The following is a 17947-nucleotide window of genomic DNA, read 5'->3' on the forward strand; positions in this document are numbered from 1 at the left end:
AAATTTGTAAGTAAACTTTTTTAATGTTGTTTCTAAAGAGTTCCGAAAAAGTTCCGCAAAAGTTCCGGAGAAGTTCCTCAAAAATTTTAAGAATTTCAAATTTTTAGTTACTCAAAAATTTGTAAGTAAACTTTTTAAATGTTGTTTTTAAAGAGTTCCGATAAAGTTCCGCAAAAGTTCTGGAGAAGTTCCTCAAAAATTTTAAGGATTTCAAATTTTTAGTTACTCAAAAATTTGTAAGTAAATTTTTTTAATACTGTTTCTAAAGAGTTCCGCAAAAGTTCCGCAAAAGTTCCGGATCGTCTCATAATCGGAACTTTTCTGAGGAATGTTTCCGGAATGTTTCCGGAACTTTTTTTTACACGGGTACACTTTATAGATTTTCATTAGCTGCATATTTCTAATAAGAAAAGTGCAATGACGTTTAATGAATGAAATGGAAGAAAATGAAATTATGATGATTTATGATAGTGTCAAAAATTAAACACAGATTACGAAAACTATATTTTTTACTATGGAATTGTTGCATACTTTAAATTTGATTAGTAATTATTAGAATACAGTGGTTCATGTATAAAATTAAATAATGAAGGATTTGAGTCTATAATTCGATGGAACATAGATGACATTTTTTCACTTGATGACATAGTCCTCCTGGCCTTTTTTAACAGCGTGTCGGTCCATGACATTTTGCCGAGTTTTTCCTGATTAGTAACGAATTCTACAAACTGAAATATATTGAAACAATTCATGAGCATTGAATTGATATAAATAAATAACATAAAAGGTTCACATGACCCATGAAAAAGTTTTCTACTGTGTATCTGATAAGCCTATAAGACCCCATCAGAGAATTTTTCATGGGCATCCAAAACTATTAACTCAACAATTGTTAAATTTAATTTACACTCCTTTATTTCAATTATATAGTAAATAAATTTTCTTACTTTATCATATTGATCTGGGCTTTTGATAGTTCTAGTGAAATCAACTGCTATCCGATCAATTTGCTTAGTTAAGTCTCTTGCATTAAAACTAAAAAATTTTTTTTAAAATAATTAATATAAAAGTATCATTTTTACTAGAGCTTTACTCAAGACCGTGATTATATGAATCTTGTCTCAAATTATCAAGGCAAGACCAAGACCATGATTATAAGAAAAATCTTGAAATGTCTTGATAAGAACCAATACGATGTTATAAATAAATGTCAAATAGTTTTATAATGATTTAGTGTTTGTCTAGAAAAAAAATATTTCATGAACTTTCACGATTAAAATCTCATAATGATTTGTCAAATTTTATAAATTTACATAAAACTAGCGGACACGACAGACACTGTTCTGTACACACGTCTCAAATTTGAAAATTTTAAGCTTATTTGTATGATTTGTTACAGTTTGGACCGTTTCGATGAAAATTCTTATTAAAACATTATAACAATGTAATATTTTAATTAGCACGTGATTGATTTAACGACCGTAATTCAAAATTTTCTTGAATCTGATCGCTGCACCCACTGTCGGGTCACACTGAAATTAAGATAAAATATTTTTGAAAATTCGATATTGCGATCACAGCGATAATGCTGCCAAGCTTTTGAAAATCGGTTCATCCATTCAGAATTAATTGCGGTTTGAAAATTCAAAAAGTACTGTCTTATTAAACTTCTAACATACTTTTGAGCTAGAAGAGCTCAAAAGCTGAGAATAGCCAACCCTTTGAGCTCGGAGAGCTCAAAATAACAAAAATTATAATTTTGAGCTCGAAGATAGATAGATAGATAGATAATAAACTTTATTGACCCTAGAGCCTTAGCTCCCTCAGGACCATCATAATTATACATTATAATCAGTGTAAAATACAGAGCATGTAATTACATAAATTGAAAATAATAAAATAATAACATATTATAATGAAATAATAACGTGAATTATAAATTATAAATTATAATCGTGGTAGATATGAGACAAGTTGCCAGAAAACCTGGTAATAGCACAGTTAAGCAAAACTAATATCATTCAATATCACTCAAGGCACAGCAGCATACAATAATGACAATCAAAGCTCAATATCATAAATTAGTACTTTTGCAAATAACAATTATAGCACGCACTACGGAACAGTTCATAATTTTCAGCTTTAGTTACTTCTGGGGGTAGCGCATTCCAAATGCGTATCCCGCGGATAAGAAAAGAGTTCTCAAATATCCGACAATTAGATCTAGGCAGGCGTAAATAATCCTCCCTTACATCACCCCTCCGCAAAGCTACCGGCAAAAACTCCAAATTACATCTGAACAATTGTCGATAGCCCATACATATTTCTTTATAAAAAAGGCATGCCATGAAATAATTTCTCCTGTCACTCAACTTCAACCATCCCAGCCTCTTAAAGTACGGCGTAATATGCTCAGCCCTTGAAACCCTAAAAATATAGCGAACACAGGAGTTCATTTTACGCTGCAGCCGCACCTGCAAACTATTGCTAATATTACAGTAACCTACACAACAGTAGTCAAACACCGGAAATATCAGCATGGTGACGAGCTTCATACGCAATTTCTCATTGAAGACTTCATTATTTACCTTCAACTGCGCTAGCACCCGCATCGCCCGATTGCACACTTCCGTAAGATATATATATATATCTTCTAATATATAAAATTCTCATGTCACAATGTTCGTTCCCATACTCCTCCGAAACGGCTTGACCGATTCTCATGAAATTTTTTATGCACATTCAGTAAGCCTGAGAATCGGCTACTATCTATTTTTCTAACCTCTAAGTGATAAGGGGTGTTCACCCTAAAAATTTTTTCTTTATTTTTTTGATAAAAAATTTTTTTTTTTTATTTTTTTATTATGTGGCATCAAAAAATACATAAAACTCTAAATTTGCACTTTTTTATCACCAACCCTTGCTTTTTAATAGTCATTTTCATAATTTTATCATTTTCTATCCCGCTTGATAACATCAATTATTATCACTTGGTAAGTTATCCCCTCCATGTGTCTACCGGTGTCACTTCTCACTCTGTAAACAGCACGGAGTAGGGATGCTACCTCTACAGTTTTCGGCTATTATTAGTGCTTATGCTTCAAGCGTAGTAGTTAAACATTTTTACTATCTCAGTGTAACTCTCATATCAAATATATTCTCGAGTAACTTTATTATTTATTTATTAATAACTAATATTATTGAATATAATTAATTATTAATAACTAATAAAATTATTAATTTTGAGTGTAAATAGCACGATCAGTTAATTAAGTGACTTACATAACCTCTAAAATACTCAACACGTTTCACGAGTTCCCGCAAACAACGGCTATTGAGTTGTAAGTATAAATTATTTTTTACGTTTATTATAAAATCAAAAATTATTCTTTCTTATTTATAACGAAAATATTGTTGGGAATGGTGAAAAACGAATTCGGTGAAAGTTAGATTTTTATTACAATTGGGAAATTTTCTTTTGTGTTTACTTATAAGAGCTAACTTCAACAGAATTTTTTTTTCACTATTTCTAACAATATGTACTTTCAATATAATTAAGAAACATAAAATTTTTCGATTTCGTGAAACTATCTAATTTTTACATGTATATTTAATGTAATCAAAGATAAAATAAATGATTAATATAATAATTAAATATAATAATTTAATAATTCAATCAGTTCTATTCATGTGTGTTTTGTATTGTACAGTGAACAATGCCAACAAAACGCAAAGGGGCCAATTTGAGCCGTGATACAAATAAATCTAGAAGCATTCGAAATAGAAAAGCCCAATGAACCGAAGAACAAGTTCAGGAATAAAATACTGGAGCGCGTGTGAGAATGGCGCAATTGCGTCAAGAACAATCAGACGATACACGAGCTGAACGCAATGAAGTCATGAAATTAGAACAACGACAATCACACCGTTTTACAGTCAATAGACGCAGAGCGAATGACCAATAACGCCAACAGGCACATCGAGCATTTGTAGCTACATCATTTCTGCGTCTAGCATTCCAGTATGAGCCCGATATTGAATATTATGCTCATTCAAAAGTAGTAATTGGTGCTATGAACAAAGATTGCCCGTATTGTCATGCTTTGAAATTCAAAAATGAACCAGCCGGGATGTGTTGCGCGTCAGGGAAGGTACAACTACCTGTAATTGAAACACCACCGGAACCATTGAACGGTTTGCTTATCGGCACAGATCCAGATTCTAACGTGTTCCTGAAGTCCATTCGAACATTCAACTCATGCTCTCAAATGAAGAAATATATAATATAATTTCTGCAGAAATTCTCGATCCGTCTACTGATCAATTGCTGTTTGATATTGTTACAGCAAACATGATTCATGGCCCATGCGGTACTTTTAATCGTTCATCGCCTTGCATGTCAGATGGAACATGTACAAAAAATTTCCCTAAAGATTTCACTAACGATACAATCACAAATGTCGATGGATATCCAATATATCGTCGAAGGAATCCAGATAATGACGGATAATCATTTATTAAAAACATCAGCAACACAGACATTGATATTGACAATCGTTGGATCGTGCCATATTCACCCCTGCTGAGCAAAACATACAATGCTCATATTAATGTTGAGTTCTGCAGTTCTGTGAAGAGCATCAAATACATTTGCAAGTATGTCCATAAAGGCAGTGACATAGCGGTATTGAGAGTGGAAAATACCAATGTGAATGCTCCTCCAGAAAATAAAAACGATGAAATAACGCTTTACCAAATAGGTCGGTACATCAGCTCCAATGAAGCTGTTTGGCGTATCTTTGGTTTTCCAATTCATGAACGGGATCCAGCAGTTGTTCAGTTAGCCGTTCATCTTGAAAATGGTCAGCGTGTATATTTCACGAACGAGACAGCGATTGATCGTGCTATAAATCCACCAAAAACTACACTCACTGAATTTTTTGAATTGTGTAATCGTGCGGATGATTTTGGTGCCTTTGCACGTACTTTACTCTATTCACAAGTACCACGCTATTTCACATGGGCTCAAACAAAACAATGGATACCCCGCAAGCAAGGCTCACCAGTTGATGTATGCCCCAATTGATTCAAATCAAACGCCTTGAGGCGATGTATTGCATTTTGGCCAGGCAACAGCAAAGATGTAATCTCTGGCTATTTTGGATTACATGTGAACGTGATAAATAATTACGGTCACCCATATTCGTGCACGAAAGTCAGAGCATCCTGTATATACTCTTGCATATGACGTGGACTGCCTACGTACGATGATGGTAGAATGACAGAGTTACCAATTTCGGCGGCGTCGGCGTTGTTGACAATAGCCTCTCGCAAGTAAATGTACTCTTCCACACGTAGCTTGAGTTGATTATATCATAAGTATCGTAGACGTTCGCCTTCTATCTTCGCGTACATGTCGACCATGAATTGTTGACAAAGCTCTCGAAATCGTAGAATGACGTTATCCAGCCCGCGTCTAATCATCAATCTATACGCATAATAATCCTTCGAGCTAACGTTCTTGTTTGTTTCGGCTCCTGTAATAATATATTTATAAATATTAATTTAAGTTAATTGCGTTTAATAATTTAATTGTTTTGTTAAAAGTGTAATAATCAAATTCATAATAAATGAAGTACCTGATACGGGATCTCGTTGTTTAATATTTATGCTATATTTGTCTTGTCCCTTCCAGAAGATTAGCGGATATTGGAGAGCGTTATATGAACGGTGTGTATCAGCAATGAACTGAAGATTATTATTTTTCCTACGAATCACAATTTCTCGTGCACCTGTACGATCGCCAACCATGATTCCAGCAACGTCGTCAGCAATAGGTGCATTGAATCTACGAATGTGTTCTCGAGCTGGTGTTTTATCAGGATTAATAACAATAGCGTGATTATCGCTTTCTAATTTGTGCATGTGGGATTTGAATATTTTCAACAATTCATTATGCTCATTCAATAGAGCATCCAGCTCGCTGACGATGCGTCTAGCAAAGAATGAATCAAGGTTATTGTAGCCATAATATGCATCCACCCGATTGGCTAGTGCACTTCCGGAGTCCTCGCCGCCCATAAAGTAGATTTGTAAAAATTTATGTGGTTCGTTTGGCATTGGCAGCAATGAGCCTATTTTATGATAAACTTGGCCTCTGATTTTAAATGTAGAATTGTATTGTTGACCATTTGCATTAGTATTTTGAACAATTTCTGTTGCTCCAAACGATGTCATTTAAAAGCATGAGTTGAATGTTCGAATGGACTTCAGGAACACTTTAGAATCTGGATCTGTGCCGATAAGCAAACCGTTCAGTGGTTCCGGTAGTGTTTCAATTACAGGTAGTTGTACCTTCCCTGACGCGCAACACATCCCGGTTGGTTCATTTTTGAATTTGAAAGCATGACAATACGGGCATTCTTTGTTCATAGCACCAATTACTACTTTTGAATGAGCATAATATTCAATATCGGGCTCATACTGGAATGCTAGACGCAGAAATGATGTAGCTACAAATGCTCGATGTGCCTGTTGGCGTTGTTGGTCATTCGCTCTGCGTCTATTGACAGTAAAACGGTGTGATTGTCGTTGTTCTAATTTCATGACTTCATTGCGTTCAGCTCGTGTATCGTCTGATTGTTCTTGACGCAATTGCGCCATTCTCACACGCGCTCCAGTATTTTATTCCTGAACTTGTTCTTCGGTTCATTGGGCTCTTCTATTTCGAATGCTTCTAGATTTATTTGTATCACGGCTCAAATTGGCCCCTTTGCGTTTTGTTGGCATTGTTCACTGTACAATACAAAACACACATGAATAGAACTGATTGAATTATTAAATTATTATATTTAATTATTATATTTAATTATTATATTAATCATTCATTTTATCTTTGATTACATTAAATATACATGTAAAAATTAGATAGTTTCACGAAATCGAAAAATTTTATGTTTCTTAATTATATTGAAAGTACATATTGTTAGAAATAGTGAAAAAAAAAATTCTGTTGAAGTTAGCTCTTATAAGTAAACACAAAAGAAAATTTCCCAATTGTAATAAAAATCTAACTTTCACCGAATTCGTTTTTCACCATTCCCAACAATATTTTCGTTATAAATAAGAAAGAATAATTTTTGATTTTATAATAAACGTAAAAAATAATTTATACTTACAACTCAATAGCCGTTGTTTGCGGGAACTCGTGAAACGTGTTGAGTATTTTAGAGGTTATGTAAGTCACTTAATTAACTGATCATGCGATTTACACTCAAAATTAATAATTTTATTAGTTATTAATAATTAATTATATTCAATAATATTAGTTATTAATAAATAAATAATAAAGTTACTCGAGAATATATTTGATATGAGAGTTACACTGAGATAGTAAAAATGTTTAACTACTACGCTTGAAGCATAAACACTAATAATAGCCGAAAACTGTAGAGGTAACATCCCTACTTCGTGCTGTTTACAGGGTGAGAAGTGAAACCGGTAGACACATGGAGGGGATAACTTACCAAGTGATAATAATTGATGTTATCGAGCGGGATAGAAAATGATAAAATTATGAAAATGACTATTAAAAAGCAAGGGTTGGTGATAAAAAAGTGCAAATTTAGAGTTGTATGTATTTTTTGATGCCACATAATAAAAAAATAAAAAATAAAAAAATTTTATCATAAAAATAAAAAAAAATTTTTAGGGTGAACACCCCTTATCACTTAGAGGTTAGAAAAATAGATAGTAGCCGATTCTCAGGCTTACTGAATATGCATAAAAAATTTCATGAGAATCGGTCAAGCCGTTTCGGAGGAGTATGGGAACGAACATTGTGACACGAGAATTTTTATGTATATATATATATATATATATATATATATATATATATATATATATATATATATATATATATATATATATATATATCTTCGAGCTCAAAAATATAATTTTTGGTATTTTGAGCTCTTCGAGCTCAAAAGTATGTTAGAAGTTTAATAAGACAGTACTTTTTGAATTTTCAAACCGCAATTACTTCTGAATGGATGAACCGATTTTCACAAGCTTGGCAGCATTCCACGCAGTTTTTCGAATTTTATGATATACTTTTAAGCACAAACTGATCAAACCGAAAATTTTAGAGAAATTTGAAAAATTCACTTTTTCAAAATTTTTTCGACGATAACTCCCGAACAAATCAACCGATTTCAACAGAATTGGTGGCAATCGACGTGGTTTTTCAAGTTTAAGAGCGAATTAATCTGTAAAATTGATCGGTTTAGCTGTTTAGAAGCTATTCCAAAAAAAAAAAACATTTTTTGAAAATTTTATTTTTGAGATTTTTCAAAATCTGTCGTCACTCTTACTGAATCGATTCAAATTTTTACAAAATTCAATAGCAATGATACTCATTATATCACCGCATATCTTGATCCGATCGGACGAGCCGTTCAAAAGTTATAAGAGGTTTACACACACACACACACACACACACACACACACACACACACACACACACACAGCTGCGCGGACCCCATCGCGGGAATAGTCAGGGAAGCTTCCTGTGACCGTAAAACGTTGAGATCTGATAAAAACTCGATTTTTGCAGAACGGGGCAAAACTTCCCGAATTTTAAAAAAATTCAATTTTTCTTAGCGGGAAGATAAAAATCCAAACCATTAAAATTTAATTGTATATACCTAGACCTGATCAGACATGAGTCTCAAAAAAACCATTACAGAAGAAGACCTTCATGAAGTTTGAGATTTATTTTCGTCATTCATAGAAGACAGTGAAACTTTAAACACAGATCGAGAATTAACATATAATATTCGACAGCTTCCACATTTTATTTTGTCTGTTAAACGCTAGGGACCATTATGGGACACAGGAGCTTTTTCGGTCGAAAGCATTAATGGATAAATAGCTAATTGTGATCGTTATACAAAACATCTTGGACAGATAAGTTCATCAAAACTAATAGTTATACATTAAAAATTAATTTCAAAAAAATACTGCAGTCTATGGTTTGGTAAAAATTTTTTTTCAGACCGAAGATTGATAAATATCTTCTGTAATTGATAAACATATTATGAACGACATTCATAGTGAACGATAATTTTAGTGAACAGTTATTTATGTAAACGACCAAATATCCTTAGAAAAAATTTTTTTACATGCTTAAAAATTTTTTTATGTTTATAAATTATTTTGTGTATACTTTATGGTGTGTTATATTTATTTAAATCAATAAACTTGTAAATTATCAATAAACAGTACATTTTATTTCAATCTAGAAAATTATTTTGGCCATAATTGAAAACCTACTATAGAGTAAATTCATCTATAATTATATATAACTAATTAAGTTTTTTAAATTCAATCCAACATATCAGGCTTGGTTGGACATGAAAAGGCATGTAGTCAAATACGATCATGTTTGAACCGTAATTGATAACAGCAGACATGATTATGTCTGTTCATGGTTATAGCCAGACATGAAACAACATATCAGGCCTTATCAGAGATGGAGGTTTCTAATCTTCCAGGATGGATCAGATATGAGCAGACATGGCCATTCATGATCAGGTCTGAAGTATTTAACGCTTCAGATACGATCATCCATGAACATACGTGATCAGACATAAGCAGGCCTGGTCATGTCTGAAGATTTTGTCCCGGGGATTCAATGTCAGTTAGAAGATAAAGACAAGACAAAACGAGACGATGCAATTAGTTAAATAATTTTCGAGATTAATTCGAGACTTATGTTTTTAGTTCGAAATCAAGACAAGGTGAAAAATTTCAAGATCAATGTTCTTATCTGGTTTTGCCTCAGCTGGAGTAAAGCTCTAATTTTTACCTTAAATTATGTTATTTTAGTCTTATTTTCATAAATGTTAATTACTGTTGCCTGATTTGGTCAATGTTACTGATGAAGAAATCTAAAGCGAAATCAACGTTGTCTCGTTTTCCGGACATAATTGACGAAAATGCGTCAGACACTTGATCTCCAAGAAGTGTTGAGTTTTCCGCAATCGCTAAAATGAGGTACTTCTTCATTAATTTACGATTATTTGTGCATCCAAGATACTGCAATCCAGGTTGTACCAATGGATTAGCAAGATGTGCATTCATCAAGTTTTCCCAGATACTTTCATTGGAAACTCTCAACCCGTTGCAATAAATCCAGCTCTCTTCACTCGGAGTTATTCTTGAAAAAGAAAAAATAGAAGTGATTTGTCATATCCATCACAAAAACGATTAATATTCTAGACCAGCATTAAAGCAGTCTCGAAGTGACTTACATATTGTCATATGGATTCTGGAGGTGAGTTGCAATTTTTTCCGAAGCGAATTCTCTGCATTCTTCGTGACCAAACGCACATGCCCATGGAAGCAAATGATATCGAGCTAATTGAACTAAATGATTCTCACCTTCATCATACTCGAAGCCAACATGTTTAACTATGTTATTCAAAAGATGCAACATAAACTTTTCAAACAGATCATAAGCCGGAGTATTGATCAACAGATTATCGAATAGCTCTATTATTTTCATTGTTGGTATCCAAGGAAGAAAGTGAGTTTCTCTATACATATATGACACAACGTCAACAAGTACTTCGTAATACTGATCATCGATAGTCGCAAAATAGTGAAGATCGTAAATCAATTGTGCGCGATTAATTGGATCTATTTTGTAAAAGTTATCAGTGTGTAGGTAATCAGCAATGCGTTTCCAGTTTTTTAAATCATAATGGACTCGATAAAAGCCTGAAAAAAATATATGGAATAAAAATCAAAATTCATTTTTTCGTATCTATTGTTTACAATTCTGACCGCTTTGCTTAATATTAAAAATCACCCAGTCATCTATATTGGTATTGTGAAGAGTATAGCTTTCACGGACTGGTCTTAACCAATGTGTAGGTTGTGTGTTATCGAAGTTGAGTTTTGAACTATCTGTAAAAGTCAGCGGGATCATCCATAAATTATCTGGATTAGTTTTCATTGCATTGTGTTGCGTAATATTTATATCTCCAGTTTCATAATTTCTGGTTACGTTTATAATTGGATAGCCTGTTTGTTTTAGCCAAGGGCCTATTAATTCCTGAATGTTCAACGTTGCAAACAATCTCTTCTCATCATAAGACTCTTGCAAAGCATGCAATAGATCGTTGGTTGTTACCCCACTGAATTGACTGCAATCGTTTAATAAATATAGTAGCATATAAAAGTAAATTTTTTGTGTAAAAACTTTTAAAGTATCTATTGAAATTCTAGAAATAGACAAGCTTAAACAGTGAGTTGCATGCAGATTTTTACTGCAGTTAATACATACTTCCTTTTCAAATATTTCCTTACTCCATCTTGAAAAACTTTTTCAGACAAAATATTTTCGAGCATATAAAGAATAGCCGCCCCTTTTCGATAAGTAACTCTGTTGAATATCATCGAAATATCGGTGGGGCTCTTTGGATTCCATTTTATTGGCATGGAATGACTTATCATTAACTCAGCGACGAAAGATACTCTATTGATGACGTCTACAACAAATAAATTTTTTCCGTGCCAATTTTTCAATATCTATTATAAAAATAACTAACATTAGTAATTTAAATGATTGATCGTTAATTGACATAAGTGCTGCAAAGTAGGGTGGCGCAAGAAAAATTGCACTTTGTGCTTCTAGGGAGGACATTAGGACCTCTCGAATTTTCTACGCTACCTTACTAAAGTGTTGAAACAAAGAATACCTGATCAACGAGTTTTCCCGAAAAATAAACAGCAAAAGCTTCATTTAGCCACAGATCATCCCACCAAATAGGTGTCACTAAATTACCGAACCACTGATGAGATACTTCATGTATTGTCAATTGAATTACACGATCTTGAACAGTGATATCATCTTTGTTCGAATTGAAGGAAATAGCATGCGTTCTAAAAAAAAAATATTCAAGATAACGATTATTAAACATACTTTGATAATAGAAAAAACGTTAAAGTTAATAAAAATGGAATCATTACAGATAACTAATGACTCCCCAATGTTCAGTAGCTGAAGAAGAGTATCGGGGAATGGTTACTTGATCTAGTTTTGGAAGTGAGTATGATATACCAGTATATTGTTCCATTGCAGTTACTGCTGCTTGACTTACATTAAAAGCCAGTCTTACGTTGTTTTTGTTACTTTTACTTGTCCAAAATGTCACATTCCCTTTGTCATTAGTGAAGTGTTCATATGCAGCGATTATAAAAGTCACGAGGTATGTAGACATTGGTGGAGACTTTTTGAAATTAGTCCAAATTTTACCGTTTGTAGTATTTGTGAAACTTTTTACTGGCATATTTGACAGGGCTGTGTAATTAGGATAGTGCTTCAATGAAACTTCAAACTCTGCTTTGAATCCAGGTTCATCCCAGCATGGAAAAGCTCTACGAGCTGCAGTTGGTTCAAAATGTGTTGCCACCATGTACCTGATGTTTACAATTCAGAGTTTGTAATTAGAAACAAAATTAATTGTGAGAATATGGGAATAGGGTTAGAAATACATGCACGTTTAAAAGATTGATCTAAAGGAAAAATTTTTCACATTCTATAACGTGAAAAGTTTGAGGTGCACTCTTCTCAAGTTGTTTTTACTCTCAATTCATCAGTGCATTCTTGAAATAAAGATTTAAAAGAGTTTAGTACCCTTAATTTGTTCCACACCTTTTCATCCCGCATCAATAAATTCTGCGACAAAACATCCTACGATAAGATATAATATATCATCATTATCATCATCATAATCATCACACCGCTAACATTATCATCATCGTTTTTAACGTCATCATCATCACTAAACTGCTACATTCTCGTTATGGTCGTTAAGGTCCTCATCATCATCATCATTGTCTTCGTCTTCATATTACTAACATTGTCATCAGCGTTTTTTACATCATCATCACCATTATCAATGAAATCATCAGCAATCATAATCAATAAGATATTTAGTCGTCAGCTGATTTATCGTGAAGATCTTTAGTCGGGGGGTATTTTGTCGAGAATTTTTTGTTACGGAATAATAACGCACATGTACCCCAAACATACATGCCTCAAGCGCTCGTGTCATAAATAAATTGATCAAAATAAACATTAAATATGGAACGAATATTTATTAATAACCTTGACAATACTTTCAATTGCTTCATTTAATATCAATCATCGATAGAGAGCGCAAAATCGTCTACTGAATTCTAAAAGAATAAATTAAAAAAATAATTTTGAATTGGCATTTGTTATCACTAGTCCAAACTGAATTACCGACAACAGACTGTATTACATGCTCTTAATACAAGTTAAACGCTTACTCTCCTTCCAATATATGTTCGGAAAAGAGGTACACACAGAAAGGTCATCAGATAGTTATAGTTTGGTTAGTAAGAAACGCAATTCGGTCATGAAGAAAGAGAAAGAGAGAGTGATTGTATGAGCGTAGGTATGAATTTGGAAAATGCGGAGTACATAAGGGAGTGGGAAAGTTGGTGCGAGGGTTGAGGGTCAGTTTATACCTAAATACAGTATTGGTTTGTAAATCAGCGAGCAAAGTCGAAAGACGTAATTGTAATTTTGTATTGTCATTGAATAAACGTAAACTTAAATTAAAAGCTATTCCTTACTCTAGTAAAAATAATCCTAATTAAAAAAAAAAGATCTTAGATTTGGGGGCTCGTGCCAGGATCTAGAGAAATAAGTGATAGTTTTTGGTTTAAATTATGTTTTTCGTGACAGTAGAGTGATATAAAAATGGCTGACAATAGTATAGTGGGTTTGACTGACGAAGAAGTGGCACGAATGACCATACTGGAGCTAAAAAACGTGCTCAGAGGATGACGCCTTAGGTTGATAGGTCGAAAGCGTGAACTTTTACAACGGTTGATGGCCGCGTTAAGGTTAGAGCGAGAACACGGCGCTTAGGAAGACGACGACGAAGAAGCCAACAAGAAGACGGCCGTGCAACTCCTGTTATTCGACGACATGGACCAAACAGACCTAACCGCACTCTGTTACTGCTCAAATACATATAAAATTCATTAGAAAAATTCAGTGGAAACGATCTAATAAACGTGAACCGTTAGATCGAAGATTTTGAAAAAATGGTGGAAGTGTGTGGGTTGACTGATGTACACTAGGTTGCGTTTGGAAAGAAGTTGATGACGGACTCAGTGCTGGCTTTCGTGAAACAGGAAAGGTGTACAAAGACGTGGTTAAAATTCAAAAAAGCTTTGAAAGAAGAGTTCGAGAACGAGGTGAGTGACCAGCAAGTTCACCGAGAGCTGACGCAAAGGAGGAAGAAATCCGATGAAACCTTGCAACAATACATGTATAATATGCGTGAGATTGCGGGACAAGGAAGAGTGGACACCCTATCGTTAGTTGAGTATATTATCCAAGGTATTCCTGATCAAGTTACGAACAAAGCTGCGTTATACGGGGCTAGGACCGTGCAGCAGTTGAAGGAATGTTTCAAGCAATATGAGGCGATGAAAAGAGATATGAGGTCCAAAACAAAAGTCACAGAACGAAAAAATGATAAAGGAAAACGACCGGAAGTGAAAAATAATTCAAAGCCGAAGCAGGCAGATAGTGGAAAAAAGAAGTGCTATAAGCTATAATTGTGGTAGTGAAGAGCATCTAAGTGCTAAGTGTCCTGAAAAAGGAAAAGGTACAAAGTTTAAATGTAACGTTTCGACATATTGCAGTAAATTGTCCAGATGAAGCCAAGGAGAACTACGTAGTTTCAAGACCTGAAAAGAAGAAATACATGAAAGAAGTGTCGATAGAGGACTGTACGTTTATAAGGTTAGTGGATACAGATAGTGATCTCACTTTTATAAGATCAGATGAATATGCGAGATTAGGTTCACCACCACTAGGTAATTTTAAACTTGAATTTGAAGGGTTTGGGTCGACTGGCAATGAAACTTAAGGGGAATTTACGAGAATAATGAATGTCTATGGATACGATTTCCTTGTAACTTTACATGTAGTATCGAACAAGATTTTGTCAAAACACAGCCTATTGTTAGGTACTGATTTCTTGGATCAGGTAGAGTTGCGAGTCAAGCGGGGGGAAGTGACCTTTTTTCGGCTTGACGAACAGACTGACGGTCACAAGAACAGCCTGGATATTTTCAGCATAAACCTAGTAGATAAAACTAAGGAAGTAGATTTATCACACGTAGAAGATCCACACTACCGGGAAGCTATCCGCGATATTATTAGGGGGTACAAGCCGGAGAAGACACGAGACGTTGGGATAACCGCAAAAATCGTTTTGAGAAGTGATAAGCCGTTAAAGTCTGGGCTGTCTGATTATTTTTTCAATTACGGAAAAAAAAAATTCCCACTGAGTAGGTCCCCCCCTTTCCCCTATCCGTTCTTTCCCAACTCCCTTAAAATTTGCTTTAATATGGCTAGTTAGTAAGACGACCTAGTTAGTAAGGACCTGTAGGCTAGCACCGTGTGAGAAAAAAGGGGTCAACGATTTAATGAAGCAATGGACAAATGAAGGCATTATAAGACTGTCAAATTCTGAATATGCAAGTCCTATAGTCGTAGTAAGAAAAAAAGATGGCTCCATCAGAATCTGTGTTGATGTTCATGAAGTAAATGAGCTTATTGAATGTCCACTTTTTCCATTGCCTCTAATTGAAGATATTTTAGACGATTCACAGGGTGCCGTGTTTTTTACGACGCTAGATTTAAAGAATGGATTTTTTCATGTACGGCTAGACGAAGAGAATCGTAAATCCAAATACATCTTTTGTTACACCGACAGGGCAATATGAATATTTAAAACTACCGTTTGGGTTGAAAATTTCACCCATTGTGTTTCAAAAGTATATTACTATGATTTTTAAAGAGCTTATAGATAAGGGGATTCTCATAGTCTACATGGACGATATTGTTATTCTTGCTAAGAATTTACCAGAGGCATGGGAACGTTTACTAATGGTAATAATATTAGCCGAACAACATGGGTTAGTTATAAACTGGGAAAAATGTCGTTTTATGTTGAGAGAAATTGAGTACTTGAGACTTATAGTTTCAAAAGACACTATAAAACCATCTACTTATAAAATCAAGACCGTTGTAAATTTTTCCAAGCCAACATCTGTCAAAGAGGTTCAAAGTTTCTTGAGAGTTACGGGGTATTTCCGAAAGTTTATTAGGGGTTACGCGAAGATTGCTAAGCCGCTAACCGATTTGTTAAAAGAGGTAAAGTTTTATTTCAGGGATCAAGAAACGGATCAAAGTCGAAGACGGATCAAAAGTCGGATGAGATTAAAAAATAAATTGAGTTGAAAAATTAATTTTTTTCAGATTTATCGTCTTTAACCCTTTAATAAGTTATGAAAATTTCACACCATAAACCAGTAAAACCACCTTTTCTTTTGTAAAAATATCAATTGATCGATAACAAATAATTTTGATAAGCTCAGCGATGATATTTCTGTCTAAATATGTGCTTTTCGTCTTATGCAAATATACATTATAGCTCTCAAATACGATTTAATATAAAATGTTTAATTCTTGATTTTTAGGCGATAATAGATTCCACTTTTGCGCTTGTACTTAAGGTATGTACTACCTCAAAGTACAAATGAAATATTAATGATTATGGTTTTCATAAACCGAATGTTTTCATGAACATTTTTTTTAATAATTTTTTTATTTTAGCGGTCATTTAACTAATTGACAAAATACGTACGCTAATTCACCATTTGAATCTCGATCACTTCCTCGATAAAATCCTTTATAATCTTTTGCCTCATACCCTGACCACTGGAGCTTCAAAACGTAAAGCCCAATTGGTAATTCGCTTTTAAATTTAATATTAAAAAACTCAAGAACTTCACTCCACCGCTGAGTGACCGGTTCCCACACAGTGCCATTAGGGAAAACCAATTTCGTATAGGTTGTATTAATTTTTAATGAACTAGCAGTATGGAATGTCACATCTTGCGTTGGATTATACACTTCAAAAACTATTCTACTTGTACCGTCGAATGTAAATTCTTCACTTTCAAAAGAAGGTTCTATTTGCAAAGAATATGATTTTGGAGCTGTATCATTTGATAGTCGAAAGCCTATCACCTTTGCTAGTAGCATTGCAATGTACCGATCTTCATGTTGAGCAATTGATTCCCGATGATGCACAAATATAAATACCAATAAAATTTCAAGTTTTCTAAAGATGAACATTTTTATTAACTTTAAAAAACATTGAAAAAGTAAATGAAATTCGAAACTTTTGAAACTAGTATCTCTATTGTGTCACACACCGATAACTAAAGCTTGGATCAATGGATGAAGTTTTATACCCCGTGACCTTATTAATATTAATTCATATTCATGAAATTGAATTGTCCTTGACTGTTGATTATTAAGAGTCTTTCTAGTCGGACAAAGTTCGTAGAGCAATAATTAAATACACACATTACTGTCATGGAATACTTTTGGATCTTAAGTTCATTTAAAGTTATTCATGTATTATTGAATTTTGAAGACAGAATCTGTTAATAATGAACAACTAAATCGAGTTATGTTTTTCATATTTTAATGAAGGTGAAAAATTGCTTGCGATAAAAATTAGATTTAAAAAAATAGTGTAAGCAAATGTCCATTACTGCCTAATAATAGTTCACTATAAGTCTAGGTAACTTTTGGTAGAGCGTGATATATACAGCAATAATTTGAATAATTGACCTTAGTAACCTGCGTCCCACACACTGCTTGCTACATTGATTACAAGAGCTGGCATACAAAGTATGATACAGAAAATTTATAAAACGTTTGTTAAATTATGGTTTCGAATAATTGTGTTAATTAAGAAATAAAGATTAAAATTCTAATCATGATTTTAAAAAATTCAAATATTGTTTTACCTTT

At 33.6% G+C, this 17947-nt stretch overlaps 2 protein-coding genes across 2 annotated transcripts; both read right to left on the bottom strand.

Moving 5' to 3' along the window:
• Window positions 1-491: 491 nt before the first annotated feature.
• On the bottom strand, window positions 492-17355 carry LOC123265801 (aminopeptidase N-like). The gene is made up of 9 exons (XM_044729717.1): window positions 16767-17355; window positions 12037-12486; window positions 11766-11949; window positions 11351-11595; window positions 10849-11210; window positions 10314-10782; window positions 9914-10219; window positions 948-1035; window positions 492-728 (listed from the first exon to the last, which is right to left on the bottom strand). The coding sequence occupies exons 1-9, from the start codon at window positions 17258-17260 to the stop codon at window positions 543-545; spliced, it is 2784 nt and encodes a 927-aa protein (XP_044585652.1). The 5' UTR covers window positions 17261-17355; the 3' UTR covers window positions 492-542.
• Window positions 4566-6297, bottom strand: LOC123265805. The gene is made up of 2 exons (XM_044729722.1): window positions 5640-6297; window positions 4566-5537 (listed from the first exon to the last, which is right to left on the bottom strand). Exons 1-2 carry the CDS (start codon window positions 6235-6237, stop codon window positions 5374-5376), a joined length of 762 nt encoding a protein of 253 aa, XP_044585657.1. The 5' UTR covers window positions 6238-6297; the 3' UTR covers window positions 4566-5373.
• Window positions 17356-17947: the final 592 nt, after the last annotated feature.

This window comes from Cotesia glomerata, linkage group LG5, assembly GCF_020080835.1.
Source record: "Cotesia glomerata isolate CgM1 linkage group LG5, MPM_Cglom_v2.3, whole genome shotgun sequence".
NCBI classification, from domain to species: domain Eukaryota; kingdom Metazoa; phylum Arthropoda; class Insecta; order Hymenoptera; family Braconidae; genus Cotesia; species Cotesia glomerata.